General features: G+C 36.6%; 2 protein-coding genes across 2 annotated transcripts in view; one reads left to right on the top strand and one right to left on the bottom strand.

Annotated features, from left to right (window-relative positions):
- Positions 1-23,147, top strand: part of LOC128557715 (probable ATP-dependent RNA helicase DDX27) — a 75,642-nt gene extending 52,495 nt beyond the window's left edge. The window contains exons 15-21 of the mRNA XM_053545730.1: positions 11,245-11,339; positions 14,310-14,519; positions 15,771-15,850; positions 16,272-16,386; positions 20,737-20,845; positions 21,551-21,616; positions 23,061-23,147. Coding sequence (XP_053401705.1) covers positions 11,245-11,339; positions 14,310-14,519; positions 15,771-15,850; positions 16,272-16,386; positions 20,737-20,845; positions 21,551-21,616; positions 23,061-23,067 — 682 coding nt within the window. The 3' untranslated portion in view covers positions 23,068-23,147. The remainder of the gene's footprint in view (positions 1-11,244; positions 11,340-14,309; positions 14,520-15,770; positions 15,851-16,271; positions 16,387-20,736; positions 20,846-21,550; positions 21,617-23,060) is intronic.
- LOC123549027 (uncharacterized) lies at positions 749-5,926 on the bottom strand. The gene is made up of 2 exons (XM_053545732.1): positions 5,523-5,926; positions 749-3,408 (listed from the first exon to the last, which is right to left on the bottom strand). Exon 2 carries the CDS (start codon positions 3,405-3,407, stop codon positions 1,269-1,271), a length of 2,139 nt encoding a protein of 712 aa, XP_053401707.1. The 5' UTR covers position 3,408; positions 5,523-5,926; the 3' UTR covers positions 749-1,268.
- Positions 23,148-26,001: the final 2,854 nt, after the last annotated feature.

Genomic DNA, 26,001 nt, shown 5'->3' with positions numbered 1-26,001 from the left:
ATCAATTATTTTTCATATATGAGTATGAGCAAAGATATTCTTTAAAATAACATAAAGTACAGTTAAAAATGTAATAACATAAAATATATAGCTTATTTTCGCATATAAAAAGTTATTTTCCTAACGGATATTGACACATGTTAATTAAATCGCTAATTACATTCTAATTGTTGAACTAAAAATCATTAATTTTTGCTTTATAAGTGTCTAATGATCGTTTCTGTATGTAGATATAAATAAATTTAATTTAGGTATAAATAAGAAAATATATAATAGCTAATTTTCGCATATAAAGAGTTATTTTCTTTAGCGATATTAATTATAATCGTGCATTTAATTGCTTTTAAAAATTAATTAATGTTCATTTTATAGATGTTTAAATATGTTTTCGTGTCCTGTCCTGTTATCCAATTATTTGTATTATAAAATTTATTGTCATTTTTGCTTCGTAAATAAATAAAAATAATTCTTTGAAATTCTTGGTTATTAATGAGAAATGGTCCGTCATGGTTTTGGGCCGTTTGGTCACGGACCGTCATGGATTTGGGCCGTTATGACCCGTTACCAAAAAAAAAGATAATTTTTCATTCCTTTTTATTTTTTTTTTCAAACCTTCCATGAATATTTATCAACATGCAAAGTTGTACCATTCCCCCACCTCACTCCTCCCCCCAGTCATGCCCCCCATCCCAAGCATGCACACCCCCCCCCCCCCCCCCCCCACCCCCATTTTTTTTTTCATTTTTAATTTTCCATCAATATTTATAATCAACATATGATGTTTTGTACCCTCACCCAGTCACCCCCGCCGCTCCCACCAAAAAATAGCATTCATTTTCTGTTAAATTGATTTTGACTTATGAAATTATTTGCCTCTTAGTAACATCCTTAACTTTTTGCCGGATATACTGTTTTGCTGTTCCTCACCACAAACCCTTTCGGCGGGGGATACCAATTCATCGAATTTGCTTGTTTATATACAAATGTATTGATATTTCTTCTGTTTTTCACAACTTGTCTGTTATTTCTACAGTTTGTGTAGTTTGTGTTGCCAATAGTTTCTTTGATATCTAGTCTGATGGTCTGTTATTTCTTCAATTGCTAAACAATCTGTTGATATTTCTTCTGTTTGTCTTCAACTTTGTCTGTTATTTCTTTAGTATGTGTTCAAATTGCCAGTTATTTCTTTGGTTTCTGTTCAGACTGCCTGTTATTTCTTCAGCTTCTAAATAAATGCCTGTTTTTCCACCTTCTTTATAAATTTCATGTTACTTCTTCCTCTTCTCTGGAACTTTTCTGTTGATTAAAATATTAAGTAATCTGCAAATATGTATCTTTGCCACATTGTTTCGTTCACACATATTTAGAGATCTTACATAGAAATTTAGAGCATCAGTATGACGGTTCTCTTGTTCCATGCATTGTCCTATCAAGTTTAAAGCTGTTTCCCTGTGACCCAGGTTTTGTTCTGTTTCAACTGTCTGAATGAGTTCTGTAAGAGCCCTTTGCTGTGCTGTTGCTTTCTGAAGATGGCCAAAAGTTTTGTACTGGAGGAAGTAGAGGTAAGGGAGTGAATCCACCACAGCCCAGTCCATCCAGTAGTCATTGTGTTTATGTCTGTGAGACATGTCTACTTGTGTAGATCTATACATTTCATAATGCAGTTCATGTGGAACACACTTCATTTCGCAAGGTAAGAATCTTACACAAAAGGACGTGATATATTTGATTAAGTCCTCATTTCCTGTATTGGATTTATCAAAGAATCCAGGTCTTATATATGGCTGTGGGTGTTTGCAACATTTACATATAGGTTCCACATATTTCTTATCGTACTCGCATTCAGTTTTCAGGAGAATACATACTGTTTTGCCCATATCTCCAGAACAGTATAGAGCCGATGCGAGCTTCAGTTTGCCGGATGATATATCTGAGTTTAAGCCAGCTGAAAACAAGGCCATTGCCTCTGAGGATATAGTTTTGTTAATGTCTAGGTCGTGAGATGCAATAACAGAAGCGAACGATGAATGGAGGAATGGTATGAGAAGTATGTGTGCAGATTGCTCATACCTTTTAACCAGAGTAAGGATAGCTGATCTATTTTGTTTTATTTCATTTCCACCTTCCAGTATACACTTCAAAAGACTTCTGTGAGAAATGCTTAGTTGTGCAGCAATATGTCTTAGTAGCTTTACGGGAATCTTGTCTGGAGACTCATGACTTTGAATGGTTTTATGTAATATTATGCCTGGAAACACCCCCATCTTCGCTATATATCTCAAGCCAAGGTGATCAATAGAAATGCTTTGCAGTAAATCTCCATCAGTGCTTCTATCTATGAGAGACTGCAGGATTTCGATGAGTTTCGGTTTAACTGATGCAGGAATTTTTCCTTTCAAGAGGTTGTTCTGAGGAACTATGAAATGTGGACAGTTTTCATTCTCAACATTATTTTGCAGTAATGAGAGGCAGCTTTTTAAACATTGAAGTAAATTGTCTTCCTGCCATTCAGTGGATTTTGTATTGTGAATACAATGAAATAAAACAGTTTTGCACATGAAGCTTGTGATGACATCATTACACTGAGGATTTATGAATGTTTTGAGAATCATCTTCATGAGGACGTAACATCTAATTTGTGTAATGTTTAAACTGAACATCAGACGTCTCTCGGCATGGGAAGTCGATATTCTCCATTCGAGTTCCTCATTCTTACCACTTTTACTGCCTACTGGTACAATAAAACATCCTGTATTTTTACAGTATCTCTTTATGTTCTCGTCAGGCCATCCTCCAATACCTTGTTTTAGTAACCAAGGTTTGGCTTCTGTAGGCCATGATTTACAATACCATGCTATGACATTATCTTCATCATTTGTGTGTGCATTCCCTCTAAAAACATGTGCAGGACCATTTTTGCCATCATATTTTACGACTAAGTCATCAAAATAAGTGTTTTTCATCAACAGTCTACCTTTATCATCTGCAACAAATTTTTTGGCATCTAGGCTGAGTTTATGGAGAAGCAGAAGATAATCAGGCTGCAAAAGTTGTAAAAGACAATAACCAGGTGATGTGGTCTCATCTTGGACCATCAGTACATTCCACGCTCCAGGTCTTCGCTCAGTTTGGTTCTGTATCACGTTCAGATACCGATAACTGTGATAACCAAAGAGTGTATCAATGTCTGAGTCAAGCTCCATTGTTGTAGAACCCTCTGACTGACTACCAAAATTATAGCTATTGACGTCCTTGCCCATTAATCTCCGAGCAGTGGTGTCAACAACTTCCATCAAGAGAAATGTCCTTCTCCTTTTCAGCACTATTTTCTCACTAACGCCAATATCACCGAGCACTTCAGACAGTTTCATTGATATAATTTGAGAATTATTCGGAGTCTGTGACATTCTGAAATCATAAAAAGGATAACCAAAAGTTAATCTTATCTCACCTGTAGCTGAAGGGTGATGGTGAGTTATTGTGATAATATTTTTTTCAAATGTCCTTCCATGAAACCGTTGCTTTATTTTTTTCTGAAATTATCAAGGCTTTTCCTGTAATATGTTATTATTGAAAATCTTGGTCTGTACTGGCCGCAAAGGTTGAAAGGTAATTGTAACCAAGTGAATAAACTTTTCATATTTACCACACTCTAGATTAAGTAAAATTATTATGCTCAAAAAAAAATTCAGGGAAGTGGGAGCAGGGCGGCTTCCTTATTGTTCTCTCCATCTATCTGTCCTTCCATTCATCCTTAAAAAAGCTCACATAACTCCTACTGTTCTCAAGGGATTTTGCCCAATCTTACAAAAAATTATCACAATGAAATGAACTTGTGCATGTTGTCTGGACGTGAATGTAATATGCCTGGTTTAGGATTTATGGCCCTTTGAAATTTTATAGAATGATTATGCAATACTAATATAAGACATATCCAGATAACTTCTACAGTTTTCAGGGAACTGACAAAATCTACTAGGATGTATCAATATGAAGTGACCTTGTGCATGTCTTCAGGATGTGTATGTACCAAGACCAGTTTTGGAGTAATGGCCCATTAAAATTTTACAGAATGCTGCATACTGCCCAATACTGATATAAGACTTGCAGAACAACTCCACTTATAGTTTTAACGGATCTTGGCCAAACTTAAGAAAAGTATCACTATGAAGTGAAATTTCCCATATTGTATGACATACATGTAATAATATATGCATGTATTCCTGTATACTAGTACCACGATATATATTGTCCGACTACACATATTAAAATTGTATTACCATATACTCGTGTATTAATGCCCTTCCAACCCAAAATAAATGCACACACTCCTTCTGTTCACCCAGAAAATAAGAAATTTTTACCATCACTAGGTGGTCAAATCATAGAAAAACCTTGTTAACACTGTAGATACCATTTTTTCTACTTGATCGTCATAATTCTTTGTTAGAATGTTTGTTTCTATGTAATTTAGGTCAATTTGGGTTACTTGTTCAAAATCTAGCACACTACGTCAAACATAGAAAAACCGTTAATACTCTAGAGGCCACATTTTCTACTTGATCTTCATAAAACTTTGTCAGAATGTTTGTCTCTATGATATCTATGTCCAGTTTTAAGCTGGATGATCTGGGTCACTAGGTCCAGTCATGGAAAGACATTGTTAACACTCAAAAGACCACATTTTCTACCTGTTCTCCATGAGATTTGGTCAGAATGTTTGTCTGTTTAAAATCTAGGATAAATTTGTAACTCGGTCGTTTGGGGAAAAAACTGGGTCATTAAGTCAAATCATAGAAAAACTTCGTTAACACTGTAGAGGCCACTTTTTCTACTTGATCATCATAAATCTTTGTCAGAATGTTTACCTGTATGGAATCTAGGTGAACTATGAAAGTTGGGTACCTGAAGTCAAAAACTATGTCACTAGGTCAAATCATTGAAAAACTTGATTAATGATCTAGTACCTGATTTACATAAAATCTAGGCCAAATTAGATACAAGGTTATCTGGGGTAAGAAATAGGTCAGGTGAGCAATACAGGGTCTTCAGGGCCCTCTTGCTAGTTGTCTGATCTGTAAGTCAGTTACAGCTAATTCTTAATTCTATCATGACATCAGGAAATCTTACTGACCAATCAAAGAGCTGCTTTTTCTAGTACCTGCCATTTTCTACTTGTGTGAAATGAAGCATTTTTACAATGACCACATTGTGACTTCAGAAGTAAAAATCACATTATTTCAGAAATTAAATACAGTTTTTAACCACACATGCCCTAGTAGGTGCTACAAACTACTGATACTTCAAAGTTTCATTGAAATATTATGTAGATTTAATACTTTGGTTTTAATCTAAAGTTTGTGATTTTAAACAGGGAGTCTATGATAAAGCAAAAGTAATATGTAACCAGTACCCAAGTGAAATTAGTATCATTTCGCAATGTTTTGGACTTGTTAAAAATATGAATAAAGATGCTGCCAATTTCTTCCTATTGATAGTCATGTCAATAAGAAAAAGTTTACCTCTTAGTTAGCTGGTTTGCAGCAGTCACTTCGCAGTCACTTCGCTTGTAGAAAAACTTGATATCCCAGTTTCTGGTTTGATTTTGAAACGTCCTACATGTCTGTCTGTTACACCTTCAATAATATTTGATAAAGGCTAAATGTTTATGTTAAAGCACACTATGAACTTAACTTGATAAGATAGTAAAATGTGTTAATCTATTTTACAAATGATAGATTTAATTCACAATTTAATCGATATTCATCAGATAAGATTAGGTATAACTGATCAACACAGGTAAATATGTCCCAGGATTTGATAGCAGTCTTAAACTAAGTGAATGATAAATAAGATGAATAAAGAACACTATAATATTATTTAATTGTCAGTATTGATAAAATTTAATTTAAGTGTACTATGATTGATATAATATACTTTTTTTGCCTTCAGCATTGGAGACCCATGAGGCATATAGTGTTTGAACTGCCCTTCAATCATTCCATCTGTCACATTTTCTTTTGCACACAACTGTTCAAATAGTTTTTGTCCAATTCAAATGAAACTTGGTATACATCATTAACATGAAGTTGACATATGCATATTGTACATTTCTTCAATAGGCATCTCCTCTGAAACCATTTGCTGCAATTTTTTAAACTTGACCTTGTTCCTTGGATGGTCTTCTATAATTGTTAAAATAACGTAGAATGGAGGTTGATTCCTGCCTCATCAATGCTGATTCAACGTAGATAGTTACCTTTCTGAGGCATGATTTGACCTCTACTCGAGACTTTCGACTCCATCTCGGAGTCTTCCTCAGGACTGTTTTAAAAGAATTTCACACAAATGACCCTACGGTAACCCTCTGTAAAGATTATTAATCTTATTCATCAAGGAACATGTCTATCAGAGTGTTTGTACACTTTCCTATATGCATATAGAGGAAATTTAATCTTCCTGTCAGAAACCGGTGGTACAATTTTTTAAATTAGAGCTATTTACTTTACAGTGGTTAAATTATTCTGATATGTAAAATAACATGGCCACTAGAGCAAAAAATAGAAATGTTTTCAAATGACATCGGCATTTTCCTCCAGTTTAAAAATAATTTTACCTAAATGTTCCCTGGGTGACCGTCTAACTTATGATGTAAGTCAGGAATTACATATGGCAGTGACACATCTATGGATGCAGTCAAATATGTATAATAGAACATGAACATGTTTGCGTGATGCAAAGTTTGAATACCTGGTTTGTTCCCTTTGCAGTGCTGCCAGATTGGCTCTGTGTTAGTGTAAGCAAAACACCAGTTACTTGAACCAGGCTTATCCTGTTATTAGACATAGCCTAGTTCTTTGAAACTATCAGTATTTGATGGGGGCTAATTTTCATTGATATAGTGATTGCATTAGTCAATAATAAGAAATCCTGTCTAACAAATATTACATGGTTTGGCCAAAACCACAAAATTTTAAGCCTACAACATTAAATAATTTCAAAGTTCTCTTTAGTTGAAATAGATGCATTATAAAATTGTAAAAAACACATGAAGTGTCATAAGAAACTCTTCAGCAGACGTCGTATTTTTAGCTCACCTGAGCACGAAGTGCTAACAGTTGAACTTTTGTGATCGTCGGCTGTCGTCAACAATTTGACTGTTGACACGCTAGAGGTCACAATTTTGGCCCAATTTTAATGAAACTTGGTCAGAATGTTACTCTCAATAAATTCTTGGACGAGTTCGATATTGGGTCATCTGGGATCAAAAACTAGGTCACCTGGTCAAATCAAAGGAAAAGCTTGTTATCACTCCAGAGGCCACATTTATGACTGTATATTCACAAAACTTTGTCAGATTGTTAATCTTGATGATCTTTAGGTCCAGTTTGAATCTGGGTCAGGTGGGGTCAAAAACTAGGTCACCAGGTCAGATCAAAGGAAAAGCTTTTTAACACTCTAGAGGCCACATTTATGACTGTATCTTAATGAAACTTGGTCAGAATGTTAATCTTGATTATCTTTAGGTCAAGTTCAAATCTAGGTCAAGTGGAATCAGAAACTAGGTCACCAGGTCAAATCAAAGGTAAGGCTTGTTAACACTCTAGAGGCCACATTCATGACCATATCTTAATGAAACTTGGTCAGAATGTTAACCTTGATGAACTTTAGGTCAAGGTCAAATCTGAATCAGGTTGGGTCAAAAACTAGGTCACCAGGTTATAGGAAAAGCTAGTTAACACTCTAGAGGCCGCATTTATGACCATACCTTAATGAAACTTGGTCAGAATGTTAATCTTGATGATCTTTACGTCAAGTTCAAATCTGGGTCAGGTGGGATAAAAACTAGGTCACCAGGTCAAATCAAAGGAAAAGCTAGTTAACACTCTAGAGGCCACATTTATGACCATATCTTAATGAAACTTGGTCAGAATGATAACCTTGATGATCTTTAGGTCAGATTCAAATCTTGGTCAAGTGGGGTCAAAAACTAGGTCACCAGGTCAAATCAAATGTAAAGCTTATTAACACTCTAGAGGCCACATTTATGATAATATCTCTATGAAACTTGGGCAGAATGTTAATCTTGATGATCTTTAGGTCAGGTTCAAACCTAGGTCAGGTGGGGTCAAAAACTAGGTCACCAGGTCAAATCAAAGGAAAAGCTAGTTAACACTAAAGAGGCCACATTTATGATGATATCTCTATGAAACTTGGTCAGAATGTTAATCCTGATGATCTTTAGGTCAAGTTCCAATCTAGGTCAAGTGGAATCAGAAACTAGGTCACTAGGTCAAACCAAAGGTAAAGCTTGTTAACACTCTAGAGGTCACATTTATGACTAAATCGTAATGAAACTTGGTCAGAATGTTAATCTTGATGATCTTTAGGTCAAGTTCAAATCTGGGTCGGGTGGGTCAAAAACTAGGTCACCAGGTCAAATCAAATGTAAAGCTTGTTAATACTCTAGAGGCCACATTTATGATAATATCTCTATGAAACTTGGTCATAATGTTAACCTTGATGATCTTTAGGTCAAGTTCAAATCTGGGTGGGTGGGATCAAAAACTAGGTCACCAGGTCAGATCAAAGGAAAAGCTTGTTAACACTCTAGAGGCCACATTTATGATGTATCTTCATGAAACTTGGTCAGAATGTTTATCTTGATGATCTTTAGGTCAGGTTCAAATCTGGGTCAGATGGGGTCAAAAACTAGGTCACCAGGTCAAATTAAAGCCTAAAGGAAAAGCTTGTTAACATTCTAGAGGCCACATTTATGACTGTATCTTCATGAAATTTGGTCAGAATGTTAACCTTGATGATCTTTAGGTCAAGTTCGAATCTGGGTCATGTGGAATGTGACCTACTGACCTATTTTTTAGCTCACCTGAGCGCGAAGTGCTCAAGGTGAGCTTTTGTGATCGCCCTGTGTCCGTCGTCGTCCGTCTGTTCATGTGTCGGTCGTCAACATTTTGACTGTTAACATTCTAGAAGTCACAATTTTGATCTAATCTTAATGAAACTTCGTCAGAATGTTACACTGAATAAAATCTTGGACGAGTTCGATATTGGGTCATCTGGGGTCAAAAACTAGGTCACCAAGTCAAATCAAAGGAAAAGCTTATTAACACTCTAGAGGTCACAGTTTTGGCCCAATCTTAATGAAACTTGGTCAGAATGTTACCCTCAATAAAATCTTGGAAGAATTTGATAATGGGTCATCTGGGATCAAAAAACTAGGTCACCAGGTCAGATCAAAGGAAAAGCTTCTTAACACTCTAAAGGTCACATTTTTGGTCCAATCTTAATGAAACTTGGTCAGAATGTTACCCTCAATAAAATATTGGACGAGTTCGATATTGGGTCTTCTGGTGTTAAAAACTAGGTCACCAGGTCAAATCAAAGGAAAAGCTTGTTAACACTGTAGAGGTCACATTTAAGACTGTATCTTCATGAATCTTGGTCAGAATATTAATCTTGATAATCTCAAGTTCCAGTTTGAATCTGGGTCATGTAGGGTCAAAAACTAGGTCACTAGGTCAAATCAAAGGAAAAGCTTGTTAACACTGTAGAGGCCACATTTATGATGTATCTTCATGAAACTTGGTCAGAATGTTAATCTTGATGATATTTAGGTCAAGTTTAAATCTGGGTCAGATGGGGTCAAAAACTAGGTCACCAGGTCAGATTAAAGGAAACACTTGTTAACATTCTAGAGGCCACATTTATGACTGTATCTTCATGAAACTTGGTCAGAATGTTAACCTCAATAAAATCTTGGATGAATTTGATATTGGGTCATCTGGAATCAAAAACTAGGTCACCAGGTCAAATCAAAGGAAAATCTTGTTAATACTGAAGTGGCCACATTTATGACCATATCTTAATGAAACTTTGTCAGAATGTTAATCATGATGATCTATAGGTCAAGTTTAAATCTGGGTCAGGTGGGGGTCAAAAACTAGGTCACTAGGTCAAATCAAAGGAAAAGCTTGTTAACACTCTAGAGGCCACATTTATGACTGTATCTTCATGAGACTTAATCAGAATGTTAATCTTGATTATCTTTAGGTCAAGTTTGAATCTGGGTCATGTGAGGTCAAAAACTAGGTCACCGGGTCAAATCAAAGGAAAAGCTAGTTAACACTTTAGAAGCTACATTTATGACCATATCTTAATGAAACTTGGTCAGAATGTTGATCTTGATGATCTTTAGGTCAATAGGTCAGGTGAGCGATACATGGCCTTCATGGCCCTCTTGTTATGCCCCCGAAGGGAGGCATATTAGTTTTCAACTGTCCGTCCGTTAGTTAGTTCGTTCGTTCGTTCGTTAGTCACAACGTTAACTTTTTGCATGAAGGCACTTTACTCGCGAACCACTTCAAACTTCACATGCTGATAGTACTTATTGAGTACACCACCCCTACTGACTTTGGGGTCACCAGGTCAAAGGTCAAGGTCACAGGGGCCAACGTTAAGTTTTTGCATGAAGGCACTTTACTCGCGAACCACTGCACCCAGGACCTTCAAACTTCACATGCTGATAGTACTTATTGAGTACACCACCCCTTCTGACATTGGGGTCACCAGGTCAAAGGTCAAGGTCACAGGGGCCAACGTTAACTTTTTGCATGAAGGCACTTTACTCGCGAACCACTGCACCCAGGACCTTCAAACTTCACATGCTGATAGTACTTATTGAGTACACCTACCCTACTGACTTTGGGGTCACCAGATCAAAAGTCAAGGTCACAGGGGCCAACGTTACCTTTTTGCATGAAGGCACTTTACTTGCGAACCACTGCACCCAGGACCTTCAAACTTCACGTGCTGATAGTACTTTATGAGTACACCAATCCTACTGACTTTGGGGTCACCAGGTCAAAGGTCAAGGTCACATGGGCCAACATTAACTTTTTGCATGAAGGCACTTTACATGAAAACCACTTCATTCAGGACCTTCAAACTTCACATGCTGATAGTACTTATTGAGTACACCACCCCTACTGACTTTGGGGCCACCAGGTCAAAGGTCAAGGTGCTGCGGGGGCATTTGTCACCATTAGTGGCAGCTCTTGTTTTGTTTTTTAAGATACAGCTTTGAAATTTTGATGACATGTACAGTTTTGCACACCGATCTTAAAACTGACTTCAGTGACCATGAATATGACCTACTTTCTTCAGGTGAGCAATACAGGGCCTTCAGGGACCTCTTGTTTAATGAATATCATTTGTTATTTTCAGGTCAATTTCTCTTGTTGGTGAGCAAGAAAGAAAAGTTTTGAAGGAAATTGTAAAAAAAGCCAGAACACCTTTGAAGACCAGAATCGTACCTCAAGGTAAAATGCAGAAAAATGTTAAGAATGTCTTATAAATACTTTCATCTTGATAAACTGTTTTGGATTGGCATAGGATTTTTATTTCTGTTTTATAATTCTACAGTTTCCAGGTAATAAATATGTAAACATGTAATAAGTATATAAACCTGTAATTGGGATGTAAAAAAAAATATGTCTAAAGTCATTCTTCCACCGTTGATTCCAAAGAATGCCTAGTTAGTTTAATAAGTAGTACACAATAGCATGAATTGAAAGGTCATAGGTTGGATCTCTCAGCAAGGTAAATATTTTCCTTGATTTGACAGATGACATGTGAGGAAGTTGAACATGACTTGTAGAGGAGTTAACACTGATACAGAAACTAGGAGTAATGGTTAGGTTAAATTGTCACCAATTTATACAGCTAAAATGCTGTTGACAAATGGCATGAAACCAATACGAGGGTTGTTAAAAAATTACGTAGACTTTTTCTCTAGATTTTATATACTTCAATGAAACAAATAAAAAAATATACCATCGTGATTCGCAATCTTTCTGCTCACTGCACTGCAAATTTGACCTGATTCTGATCATACAGTCAGGAGTTAAGCCACTTCGAAAACAGTCACTTACACGAACCCGGCACACGGTGATAATATTTTAACGATGTTAATGACGTCGTGCCTTCATCATGATGCTTTCATTAGGTTTGCAGTATTCAATATTTGTTAATTTCTTTTATTAATTATGATGAAAAACACGTAAGTCATAATGAGTTGTTTGGTTAGAATACTGAAAATTATGAACACTTAAGCCAAGCATCTCAGACAGGGTGCAAATCGTGAGTACTTGGTCTTTGTCCAAGGCGTCATACATTGACGTTATCAGGGAATCACAGATTTTTTATACGCCCGTTTGAAAAAACGGGACGTATTATGGGAACGCCCCTGGCGGGCGGGCGGGCGGGCGGCGTCCACAGACTTTGTCCGGAGCATATCTTCTACATGCATGAAGGGATTTTGATGAAACTTGGCACAGTTGTTCACCATCATGAGACGGAGAGTCATGCGCAAAAACCAGGTCCCTAGGTCTAAGGTCAAGGTCACACTTAGAGGTCAAAGGTCAAATTCAAGAATGACTTTGTCCGGAGCATATCTTCTTTATGCATGGAGGGATTTTGATGAAAGTTGGCACAATTGTTCATCATCATAAGACGTAGTGTCATGCGCAAGAACCAGGTCCCTAGGTCTAAGGTCAATGTCACACTTAGAGGTCAAAGGATAGAAGAAAGAAAACTTTGTCCGGAGCATATCTTCTTCTAGTATGGAGGGATTTTGATATAACTTGGCACAAATGTTCACCACCATGAGGCGGAGTGTCATTCGCAAGAACCAGGTCCCTAGGTCTAAGGTCAAGGTCACACTTAGAGGTCAACGGATACAAGAATGAAAACCTTGTCCGGAGCATTTCTTCTTCATGCATAGAGGGATTTTGATATAACTTTGCACAAATGTTCACCACCACGAGGCGGAGTGTCGTGCGCAAGAACCAGGTCCCTAGGTCAAAGGTCAAGGTCACACTTAGAGGCTAAAGGTCAGATACAAGAATGACTTTGTCCGAAGCATTTCTTCTTCATGCATGGAGGGATTTTGATGTAACTATGCACAATTATACACCATCATGAGACGAAGTGTCATACGCAGTTCCCTTCTTTAGAATTACTTCCCTTTGTTGTTACTATAAATAGCTTATATTGTAACTTTTTCATTACTAGTCGTAGGGAATAATCGAGACCACTTTTCTGTAGTACAACATGCATGCTACATCCAGTTATGAGGTGTATTTTGACCAATCTCTAGATCTACCTGGTAAAGATTTTTGTGTGGACTTTTTTTTTTTGGATTTTTTTTTTTTTTTTTTTTTTTTTTTTTTTAAGATTATCTTCCCTTAGTTGTTACTATAAATAACTTATATTGTAATTTTTTTATAATTGACCGTAGGGAAAAAACAAGACCACTTTTCTGTGGTACAACATAGATGTTACTTTCAAATTTTAGGTGTATTTTAATGTATCTCTACCTGGTAAGGTGTTTTTTGTGGACTTAGAAAAACAAATGACTTACAATGATTACTAAACAACCACAAAATTGAAATTCCATTTGCAAATACAGGTGCTAGAGTAAAGAAATTTGCTGTGACGGGCGTATATTGTGACATTCTGGCACTCTTGTTGTTTTGTCCCTTTACCTCCACTGCCTTTAAGCAAGTAGGGGACATTTGCGAATTGTTTGTACCACTTGAAAATCAAGACACAGATGACCAAACATTGTTGTGGCGTCTGCTTCATTAGTTTATAAATTTCAGTTGCTTTTTGCCCAAATTTCTACATAACTAAACAACATGTGAGTCGATGATGGCATAACAATTGCATTATAAACAGTGATACTCACTTACTTTAAATGTTGTTTACTTTCGACTCCTACGTCCAAATGATGTCTTACTCTCAGTGCATGTCGCCCTGACGTGTTGCTGCACTTTGACATATTTTCTGGCGGAAAAGTGTCCTATCACTGCGAATATTAGCGATAAAATTCAAATCATGACAGATGAAAAAGCGACTGCGCCGGTAATGCGTATTGCGTAGCTATTGTGATTAAAACGCTCCACGAGTTTCGCCTATCAGCAGAAATATTACAAAAAATGTATGACCAAATAAGAGAAAGATTGCAAATTACAATCATATATTTCACATTGCTCTTTACACAATATGCGTCTTCTGACACCAAAAGTCTACGTTATTTTTTAACTGCCCTCGTACCTAAGAGTTATCTCTGCTTTTATTGTAAAATTACTCTGTCTTGCAAGGCAATTATTAGTTTAGGTAAGCTGTCGAGAAAATCTTGACAGCTGTAAAATATGGCTGAATTACTGTCATGTTCAATTGAAAACAGGCTAAAATCTCTCAGGAAATAAATGTGTATCATTGTTTAGATGTTATATCAAAATATCGGGACAAGATCAGCTCCATGGAGAAAGATATAGAAGAGATTGAGCTACAGGAGAAAGAGGAACGAGAATTGCGAGCAACCGAAAACCAGATGAATAAAGCAAAGAGAATTCTTGAAGAGAGCAAAGACGAAATGAATTCTGACCAGAAACGTGTTTGGTTCCAGACACACAAAGAAAGAATGGCTGAAAAAAGTAGGAATGCTTACTTAACCTTTAGCCTGCTGGCAGCAAGTGATTCAGCCTTTGCGACCAAGGCAGACAAAGATCATATCCGTGCAGGCTGTTTATGGTCTGCAGTGTTTGCTATTCAGTCAGTAAATTTTCAGGGAACACCCCTTCGAATAATAAATGGAATTGCCCAGTTTGAATGATAGACCAGTCCATTTTAAAAATTTAGCAGGTTAAAGGTTAATTTTATTTCATTTTTATTACAAAAAGCAGACTGTCAAATGATTCCTATACAGAATCAGATGAATATAGGACTGTGCCTAGTTGGCAGAGTTTTGGCTATGAAATAGCCGTGGTGATTTCTCTGTTTATTCTTGCCTTCATGTTTAATTATTATGCTCTATGTCAGTAGATAGAATACTTTCAACATTTTTAATTCATTGAGATATGAATATAGCCATACAAAATTTGCATGGTATAAAATTATGATATACGAGAGGTTGGGATATAATTACATGTACATGTATATGTAGTATATCACAATGTAAGCATGTTCTAAAACTGTCAAATGAATTAAACTGTATGTTTAAAACTTTTGATTTTAGTTTTACAAGTAAATTTTCCAACATGCTCAACTTAATTGTGCAAACAACTTGCAGTTTGTTCTGAATTGTGATACTTCAAAAGCTTATTTAAGCAAGAGCTGCCACAGGACAGCAACACTCGACTATTAAACAGCCTTGTCAATTTAACTAATATAAAAGTTGAAAAGTGGCATAATTTTGTAGAAATGCAAAACAGAGTTATGAAACCTGTACAGTGCATGTCAGCTCATCGCAGTGGACAAGTGTGTTAAATTTCAGTCCATTCCCATTAGTGGGTACTGAGATACCAGTTTACATAGGAAAACTTAACCAAAAAAAGTCGAAAAAGGGGCATAATTTGTAAGAAGCAAAACAGAATTATGGAACCTGTGCCTTTTAAGTGTATGAAGTTTAAATCCATTTCTTTTGTTGTTACTGAGATACTAGCTTACGTACAAAAACTTATTAACCAAATCGGGACGCTGATGCTGATGCCGACAAATGGGTTAGTCCAATAGTTCTACTTACTCTTGAAATAGTCGAGCTAAAAAAAAAGGAAAGAAATCCTACTTGCAAGCATGTAATCTCAATCTCTCGACATTATTTAATTTTCGAGAATATTAGATTCTTTGTGATGCATTCAAAGATTATAATAAAGAATACATTTTATATTTATGTCTTATTTATACAGCTGCATTAAGGTTAGGAGAATATGACTTGATGTCTGGCAAACAGAAGAAGAAGAAAAAAGACATGGTACAAAATAAAACAGTAAGTGAACAGCTTGTTTTCATGGTGCAAATGCTTTCAGAAGTTGTTGGTGCAGTAGAATACTTATAAAAAAACATCCGTGTGGACACATATAGGCTGGACTAAAATAGAAGAATGAATGAAAATAATTTATGCAAAGTCAAGTTGAGAAGCAATTAAAAAGTTATGAATTAGATTTTGAACTTGTTAAGTGCTCTAATTAATAGTTCTAAATGCTTCAGATTAGGCTGAATAAACATTTTGATAATAATGGTGGAAAAAATATAATGTTTACCACACACTACTGTCATTTTTGGAAATGAAACTATTAGTGTTTAGAACCGTATGGTCTGTTTTCACAATCTAGTCTTTTAGCACAGGTTTACATCTTATGATTATGGTTGTCATAAAAATAAGTCATGACCATGTAACTATGTTCCAGGCTGAAGATCGGTCCAACTTTGAAATACAGAAAGCTCAGTTATATGCTGCAAAATTCGCCAAAAAGTCTTTAAGACAGAAACGTATGAGAGGGTTTGATGATGATGACCAGAAAGGTAGAGTACAAATTATAAAATACTATTTCTTTTGCAAAGTTAACATATCATATAAAGTTTATATATAGTGTTAAAACACGCTTTTGCTATAAATTATTTCCATTCTAATATGCCCTTAGTCTAAACCAGTAGATAAAATATTGAAACGCTCCTTCTTGGTCGCAACAAAAACTTTGACATCTCTGCACGTTAACGTGACGTCATTCTAGCGTAAGAGTGTTTTAACAGAGACAAGCATATTAGAAATCATTTTAAAGAATTTCAAACATGGTAATGGGACCTTTATAAATGTTCTAAATACCCTGATTGTCCCCAGTCTTTCAAAGATAAAAAGGGGGATATAGAAATTGGCTAGGTCCTTCAGTTCGTCACACTTCGTGTTTGGTCCATAAATATGCTTACCCTCAAGGAATTTGAAATTATTTGGCACAAATGTTTCTCATAATGAGACGATGTGCAAGACTCAGACCCCTAGCCTCAAGGTCAAGGTCACACTTGGAGGTCAAAGGTTAACAGGGTCTGTTTTGTGTTTGGTCCATATCTCTACTTATCATCAGGAGCTTTTAAAGTTACATGTATTTGGCATAAATGTTCCCAGTAATGAGACAATGTGTCACATGCAAGACCCATGTTCCTACCTCCAAGGTCACATTTTGAGGTAAAAGGTTAACAGAGTCTGTTCCGTGTCTGGTCTATAACTCTGCCAGTCACCAAGGAATTTCGGTATAATTTGGTACAAATGTGTAACGACCCTGTAGAATGAGTTTGCTTTACAGTGGATTAAGCTTTCTTGGATGGTTCCTTAGCTCTTCAATTTATCATTTATTTTTTTTTGTACATAAAGCATTTGAAAGTGTTTAGATATATAATGTTCTTATGCATGTGTTCATCTGTAAATATGTTGCCGAACTATGCCATTATTTTGATGAATTTCTACCCCACCCTCCCTGAAATGTATGTGGTATAGACAGCCAAATTCAATGCAATATTTTATGAATAATCAAGATATATTTAGGGAGATTCACATTATTTGTATGTTGCTTGATATTAACACAATGAAATTTATCACATGTTATATTGGTATAATACTGTGTGACTTCGTTTGATTGCATTCTTTTTCAGAAATGTAGACGGAATGTTCGTACCCTGAATTTGTCATTTTGATGCTTATTATCAAGTTAATTATAAAGTCACAAGTTATAAACACGTTAGGAATTGATAAACTTACTTGAATTATTAATAAATCCACCGATGTTGCCTTTTATAATCATTAAGTTACGCTGAAAACTGTGAAATAATTATTATTTGTCGCTTACTTCCTGGTTATGGCGGCCATGTTACCGCACGTTCGCCTCGCTGTGTATGACGTCATTTTAATGAGGTAATCAGCGCGCGGAGTTTTGTTTATGTTGACCTGTGCTCATTCGGTGTTGGTCATGCACGCTGAACGGTCGCACTAAAATCTAATATTTTACTAAAGTTTTTAAGTCTACTAAAAGACTAAAAACTAAAATCCAGAAGATGCCAACGGACGAAGAGGTAGTAATATTATTCCAGAGACTAAAATTATATTTGTTCTAAACTCTAGTGAAATAAATATTAGTCCTGTTTCCAAGTTATCGAAATTTAGTGAAACCAGTATTAGCCCATCTCCAGTGAAACCGAAGGTCAAATTATTTTACGAAGTGCCGTAAATTATTAGTGATATTTACTAAAGTGTTGATCGATTATCTACTACATTAAGTAACTCTTTGGTACCGTTAATCCAAGGGATGTTATAAAGCTTAGTTTAGTGATTTTGTCCAATTTTAGTGATCTATCGGGTTTTACTAAACAGTTCTAGAATAATGAGTGACATATCGGCGCGGTATTGAATTGACAAAGTGATTTTTAGTGTAAAACTGACAGTGAATATTAGTGTGAAATTTGACTAAGTGAATTTTAGTGTAAAATACATTTTAAGTGTCTTTTAGTGTAAAGTGACAAAGTTATTTTTAGTGTAAAACTCAACTAAGTGAATTCTTAGTGTAAAATAGGCTAAGTGCGATTTAGTGTTTTAAAAAGTGACAAACGGCAGGGTGTATTCGGCGTCGCATGAAGATACATTGTTCCACAAATAAGGATAGTAAAATATTCAATATTCTATAGACTATGAACCTTATTATTCTCCATACTCTATGTGCACTGTAATATAGCAGAGCGTCGCGGAACTGAATTTTGCATGTTTGATATTTGTCTTGCCAATATTAATATCTATATAAACTTTTATGCTGTATGTTTGACTATGTATGTTCATCTTGTTTACTAGTTATATGTTAATAAAATTTTAACTGTTCAATAGCCTCCGTAATAAATTTCCAAAGCCTAACCTACCATAAGCCGGGCCCAGGCGAACTCGTGTGGCTCTCCTTGTGTAGCTAACAGGCCAACGCTATACGAGGGGTACGCTACAAATGTACCCCAGATAGAGACAACATGCAGTGCCCAGGACCCTAACCCCTATCTCAAAGATCAAGGTCACATTTAGAGATCAAAGATTTTAGAATATTTTTATGCCCCCGAAGGGAGGCATATAGTTTTTGAACCGTCTGTCGGTCTGTCAGTCTGTCCGCAATTTTCGTGTCCGGTCCATATCTTTGTCATCGCTGGATGGATTTTCAAATAACTTGGCATGAATGTGTATCACAGTAAGACGACTTGTCGCGCGCAAGACCCAGGTCCGTAGCTCAAAGGTCAAGGTCACACTTAGACATTAAAGGATAGTGCATTGATGGGCGTGTCCGGTCCATATCTTTGTCATCGATGGATGGATTTTCAATAACTTGGCATGAATGTGTACCACAGTAAGACGACATGTCGCGCGCAAGACCCAGGTCCGTAGCTCAAAGGTCAAGGTCACACTTGGACATTAAAGGATAGTGCATTGATGGGCGTGTCCGGTCCATATCTTTGTCAACGCTGGATGGATTTTCAAATAACTTGGCATGAATATGTACCACAGTAAGACGACGTGTCTCGCGCAAGACCCAGGTCCGTAGCTCAAAGGTCAAGGTCACACTTAGACGTTAAAAGATAGTGCATTGATGGGCATGTCCGGTCCATATCTTTGTCATCCATGGATGGATTTTCAAATAACTTGGCATGAATGTGTACCACAGTAAGACGACCTGTCGCACGCAAGACCCAGGTCTGTAGTTCAAAGGTCAAGGTCACACTTAGACGTTAAAGGTCATTTTTCATGATAGTGCATTGATGGGCGTGTCCGGTCCATATCTTTGTCATTCATGCATGGATTTTAAAATAACTACACATGAATGTGTGACACAGTAAGACGACCTGTCTCAAGCAAGACCCAGTTCCGTAGGTCAAAGGTCCTAAACTCTAACATCGGCCATAACTATATATTCATTCAAAGTGCCATCGGGGGCATGTGTCATCCTATGGAGACAGCTCTTGTTCTTGTTTTACAAGACACAAATAGTCATCATAACAAAATGATGTGTTGCATGCAAGACCTCAGACCCCTTGTTACAATGTCTTGTTAGTTTTGAAGTTTTTGTCCAGAAAATTATTTTGAAAGGGGTATTTTCAATTGTATGTATCAGTCATTTTTACACAAAAATTTGACTTGTCGAGCCTGCTTGCGGTGAGCTGGACTTAGTCGTCACTTTTGGTGGGTCGGTGTATGTTTGTGCGTCCGATTTTGTCTAAACCATAACTTTGACATGCATTGACCTATCTTGTTTATTTTTGGCATGAATGTTTACCTCAATGAGAAGGAGTGTCATGTGCAAACCCCATGTTCCTATCTGCAAGGTCAAGGTCACAGTTGGAGGTCAAAGGTCAAATTGAAGTTTGTCCGGAGCATTTCTTCTTCATGCATGGTGGGATTTTGATGTAACTTGGCATGAATGTTCACCATTATGAGACAGAGTGTCATGCGCAAGAACCTGGTCCCTTGACTAAGGCCAAGGTCACACTTGACAGCTGGTGGGCTCAACATTCTGCCCATGGGCATACTCGTACTTGTGAATAGGTTGTTTTAAAACTTGGGATATCTTAGCATAAAAACAGCATTACTATGCAAAAATTATGTAACATCTGTAAACATTCTTTTTAGAAATTATGAGTTTTGCGCAATTTTTTTTACAATTGGAAATGTACTTTTTGGCCATAACATTGGCATTCTTCAAAACGTTTTTAAAATTCAAGAAGATCCTGCTACCACCCTCGGAGACTTTAAACAGATGTATTGTGTATAAATGGATATTGCTATATAAAACCACAGAACACAAAAAAAACTGTTACGAACAATAGGTGAAAACTGATATTTACCGTTTGTATTTTCAGGTGCAGGTCCCTCAAAGAAAAAGAAGCAAAAGAAGCCAAAACTTAAGTCTGCTTTTGATAAGGAACTTACAAATACAGGCAAAAGTGCAGTTAGACAGTATAGAGCAGGGTAGGTATAAAAATTGATCATGCTTTCTACAAGTTTCTGGCATTTTTATTGGTAAGAAACATGCTGACCTAGTAGATTATATTTCTTGCTAGTTCAGACGTGTCATACAGTTAAATCTGCCTTAACAGCCACCTGTATTAAGCAAACACTTGCCTTAGGCAGCCAGTCAGCTAACTTCCTAATTTGACTGTTGTAATTTCAACCAAGCAGCCAGATTTTGTCACTCTTTAGGCTGGCTGCTAAATACAGATTTGATTGTAGTTGTCAAACTTTGAAACTCTGATGCAGATAATCCATTTTACCTCAAGTCACAAGGAACGCTTGTGCTGGTATGATAGCTACAAAAGGATTTGGAAAGATTGTATGTATTGCTGGAGTGTCATCAAATGATGTTGCGGCTTTAAACTCATAAATAAAACATCTTCTACACCCGATTTCTGTATTTCTTTGTAGATATAACTTGTATGTGTTAAAGAGTTTTGTACAAGTTTATTTGGGCAGTGTGGAAGAAATCTTGAAGCTTGTTTGGTTTGAGAACACCTTAAAGCATGTCCCTAGAAAATGCCAGTACAGGTGATTCACTAGAAGAAAAAAATATGATCCAGTGACGGACTCCTTACCAACAACGGCAGAACACCATGAGTTTTAGTTTTTGCAAGTTTTGAGCCGATTTTTTTTAAAACATTACATAATTCTATGTTACAGACCATCCTATAAAGAAAGGAAGGAGCTTGGATTGCCTGGCAAGAAAAACAAACAGAAAGGCAAAAGGTATCCTGTTGTTGTTGTTTCTCTCCAGATATTAAAAGTTACTCATTTACAAATAGAGTGAACATTCCCAACATTGTCATATACCCACACCTTGACATGAAATGTATTTTTTTACATAGAGTTTTTAATGAACCTACCCTATCTAGATTTTGAGAAAAAAATGAAAGTCTGTAGGCCTGGAACCAGTTTTTCGAAACTTTAACAGTTGATAAAGTTTTAGAATAATATTTAGACATTTTAGAAAACTTAGAACAACAGATTATTACTTGAGGATTATGAACACTAAAACGTCTTTAAAGTAAAATTAAAACATCGTACTAGTGTTTCCCACCAAGACCAGTATTTTGAATCAAACTTTAATAGGCGATTAGTTTAACAGTCTGTTAAAGTTTCGAACAACTGGGCCCTGACCTTCTTAAGATTGATATTCTGAAATTGACTGTGAAACTTACTCTTTCAACAAGTGAAAGAACTAGCAAATACAGATGTGTATTTATAATGTTTATATTATGAAATGGTATTACTTGACTTATATAAATCATTGGTCCATAGTTTGTGCTGTTGACTGGTCTATAGTTCAACATTAAATGCTGGACTAAAGTTCAAACATGGAAGAAAAAAAGAATCTATGAAAATTTATTTCTGATGTCATATAATAAAACATGACCTTTGGCAATAGTTTTTACTACTGAATGGCAAGCATGTGTATACTATTAGATGGGAATTTTTTGTTTGCTGTGATATAACCATGATACTGTTGACCCAGTCTATCAGACAGTGTCAGAGACAAAACTTCCTATCTTTGGTTTTCACTTGAACCAGACTATGAGAAAATTTAATGTGTGTTCTTTAGCCCCTGAGGGGAGGCATACAGAAGTAACACTGTCTATTTGCCTGTCTGTCTGTGCCAAAAAATGTTTCAGATGTAATTCAAGCTATTTCAATGAATTTTTACACAAAACTTAACGTCAAGCATTATGAGGTGTGTGGTGTTTAAGTTAGGTTAATACTGACGAGGGTGTCTCAGTTTTTACTTTGAAATGATTCAAAGGTTTTCAATGAAACTACACAAGTGTTCAGCATGATAAGAATTTGTTTGGCATACAAGCTAGGTCAATATTGACAAGATTACAACAAAGGGCACTTGTGTCAGGTTTGACATGTCTCAGCTTTTATTTTGAGATGATTCAAAGATTTTCAATGAAAATGAACACAGATGTTAAGCATGATAAGACGTGTTGTATGCAGGTGTGGTCAATACCTTCAGTGTCAAGGTCACAGGCAATGCTTCTTCACTTAAGAAAATACTACATCGGGTAGATTCATCCTCTAATTGTAACATCTCTTGTTTCATGTGGATTTTCCATTAATTTAATGTAAAAAGTACTTTTGCCACAAATTAATATGATAAGCAATTAATAATAATTTTTTTCTTCTATTTCAGGAGATGACAAATACAGTATTGATGGAATTTTCTTATCATTTGTGTTCATGAACTATTAAGGAAGAATAAATAAAATTGTGAATTTTAGTGTCTTTCATTTGTTGTTGAAAAAAAGTTCAGTGGACCCATTATATACATTTATGTTATGCCGTTGTTTAATTATGTCTCCCCCAGCTCCCCCCCACCTCCCCTCTGGGGGAGACATATTGTTTTTGCCCTGTCCGTCCGTACGTCACACTTCATTTCCGAGCAGTAACTGGAGAACCATTTGTCCTAGAACCTTCAAACTTCATAGGTTGGTAGGGCTTATGGAGGAGATGACCCCTATTGTTTTTGGGGTCACTCCGTCAAAGGTCAAGGTCACAGGGGCCTGAACATGGAAAACCATTTCCGATCAATAACTCGAGAACGACTTGACCCAGAATGTTGAAACTTCATAGGATGATTGGTCATGCACAGTAGATGACCCCTATTGATTTTGGGGTCACTCCGTCGAAGGTCAAGGTCACAGGGGCCTGAACATGGAAAACCATTTCCGATCAATAACTTAAGAACGACTTGACCCAGAATGTTGAAGCTTAAGAGGATGATTGGTCATGCACAGTAGATGACATCTATTGATTTTGGGGTCACTCTGTTGAAGGTCAAGGTCACAGGGGCCTGAACATTGAAAACCATTTCCGGTCAGTAACTTGAGAACCACTTGACCCAGAATGTTGAAACTTCATAGGATGATTGGTCATGCAGAGTGGATGATCCCTATCAATTTTGGGGTCATTCTGTTAAAGGACAAGGTCACAGGGGCCTGAACATCGAAAACCATTTCTGATCAATAACTTGAGAACCTCTCGACCCAGAATGTTGAAACTTCATAGGATGATTGTTCCTGCAGAGTTAATGACCCCTATTTGTTTTTAGGGTCATTTCATTAAACGTCGAGGTCACAGGGGCCTGAACAATGATAACCATTTCCGATCAATAACTTGAGAACCTCTTGACCCAGAATGTTGAAACTTCATAGGATGTTTGAACATGCAGAGTAGATGACCCCTATCAATTTTGGGGTCACTCTTAAAGGTCAAGGTCACAGGAGCCTGAACATGGAAAACAATTTCCGATCAATAACTCTAGAACCACTTGACCCAGAATGTTGAAACTTCATAGGATGATTGAACATGCAGAGTAGATGACCCCTATTGATTTTTGGGTCAGTCTGTTAAAGGTCACAGGGGCCTGGTCATGTACAATCATTTCCGGAAAATAACTTGAGAACCACTTGACCTAGAATGTTGAAACTTAATAGGATGATCGGACATGCAGAGTAGATGACCCCTATTAATTTTGGAGTCACTTGATCAAAGGTCAAGGTCACAGGAGCCTGAACAGTGACTTGAGAACCACTAGGCCAAGAGTGTTGAAACTTAGCGGGATGACTGGACATGGCAAGTAGATGATCCCTATTGCAGCCAACCATCAGTGTCTCTTTGACTTTCGCTCCTGACCCCTATTGACTTCTTATAGGACTTTCCATTGGGGGAGACATGCGCTTTTTTACAAAAGCAATTTCTAGTTCCCCTTTAAGGTGGTGTATAATGCAAAAAAGATTAATAACTGATGATTTTAGCAAAAAAAAATTTATAAAAATAAAATCTGTGAGAAGATCCTTTGGAGACATCAGATGCAAACAAGCAAGATAAAAGCAGACTTGGTTTGTTTGAGCCTGTTCACGAGAGGTAATGAAAGATGCAACAACCGACACACCCCCAGGCATGGGTTTAAGCCGAATTCTATTATTGTAAAATAGAATTTTTTCCATGATCTAAAAATGACCATAAATTATAACCACAATGGTCTGAGCTCGAAGAGACTTTTTACAGCTACAACAAGGTACTCTAAAGACTGCTGTTGTGGTAGTAAATAAAATCTGTGAGAAAATTCTTTGGAAGCTCAAAATACAACCAAAATATTAGTCAACTAGATCTGATCTGGTCAGTGAGAGGTAATGAAATATGCAACAACCTCTAGCACCAGCTCAAGCAGAATTCTACGATATTAAAACTGAATGTTCTCCATGACCCCAAGAGAAAAGCAAATTCAATGAATTTTAAACAAAAAGGAATGATTTTTTTTTTGTTGTTTGGGGGGATGGGGTTGACCAGGTGAGGGTATAAAACTTCACATGTTGATAATAAATATTGTAAATATTAATGGAAAATAAACAAGAGCACCGCCTTGTGGGTGCAGATGCTCCTGATTTTTTGTCTCTGTATAATAGAAAAATTGTCCTACCCATGATTTTCTAAGTCCAAAAAGGGCCATATTTCTTGCAAAAAGCAGGATAGGAGTCATGTCTCTTGCTGTACAGAGTCAGCTTATGATGGTAAACAACTGTTGTAAGTTTCAAATCAATAGCTTTGATCGTTTAGGAGAAAAGTTTACCTAAACATAAAACGTAACCAATAAATCTGGTATTTTCTAAGTCCAAAAGGGGCCATATTTCTTGCAAAAAGGAGGATGGAGTTATGTTTCTTGCTGTACATGGTCAGCTTATGATGCTGCAAGAATGGGGTGTTTGGGGTGACTGGGTGGAGGAGCCAGGTGGGGGAAGGGTACAACTTTGAAAGTTGATAAATATTCATGGAACATTTGAAAAAATTTAAAATAAGGAATGAAAACATTTTTTGGGTGTGTGTGGCGGGTGGGGGGGGGGGGGGGGGGGGGGGTTGTACACAACTTCACATGTTTACAATAAATGTTCATGGAAAAAAAAAAGAAGTTTGATGAAATTCTACCAATTGGTTAATTTGTTCTGTACAAATATGTGGATTTTTAAACAATTAAAGGGCAATAACTCTTAACTTACAAGACATCCTGACGAAAGTGTGTGTGCATTACTTGACAGGCCGTATAACCGCAGTGACATGTATGTGAAGTTTTATTT

The sequence above is a fragment of the Mercenaria mercenaria genome, chromosome 6 (assembly GCF_021730395.1).
Source record: "Mercenaria mercenaria strain notata chromosome 6, MADL_Memer_1, whole genome shotgun sequence".
NCBI lineage: Eukaryota > Metazoa > Mollusca > Bivalvia > Venerida > Veneridae > Mercenaria > Mercenaria mercenaria.
Note: the sequence above shows the minus strand (reverse complement) of the source record. Positions and strands in the feature narration are given on the sequence as shown.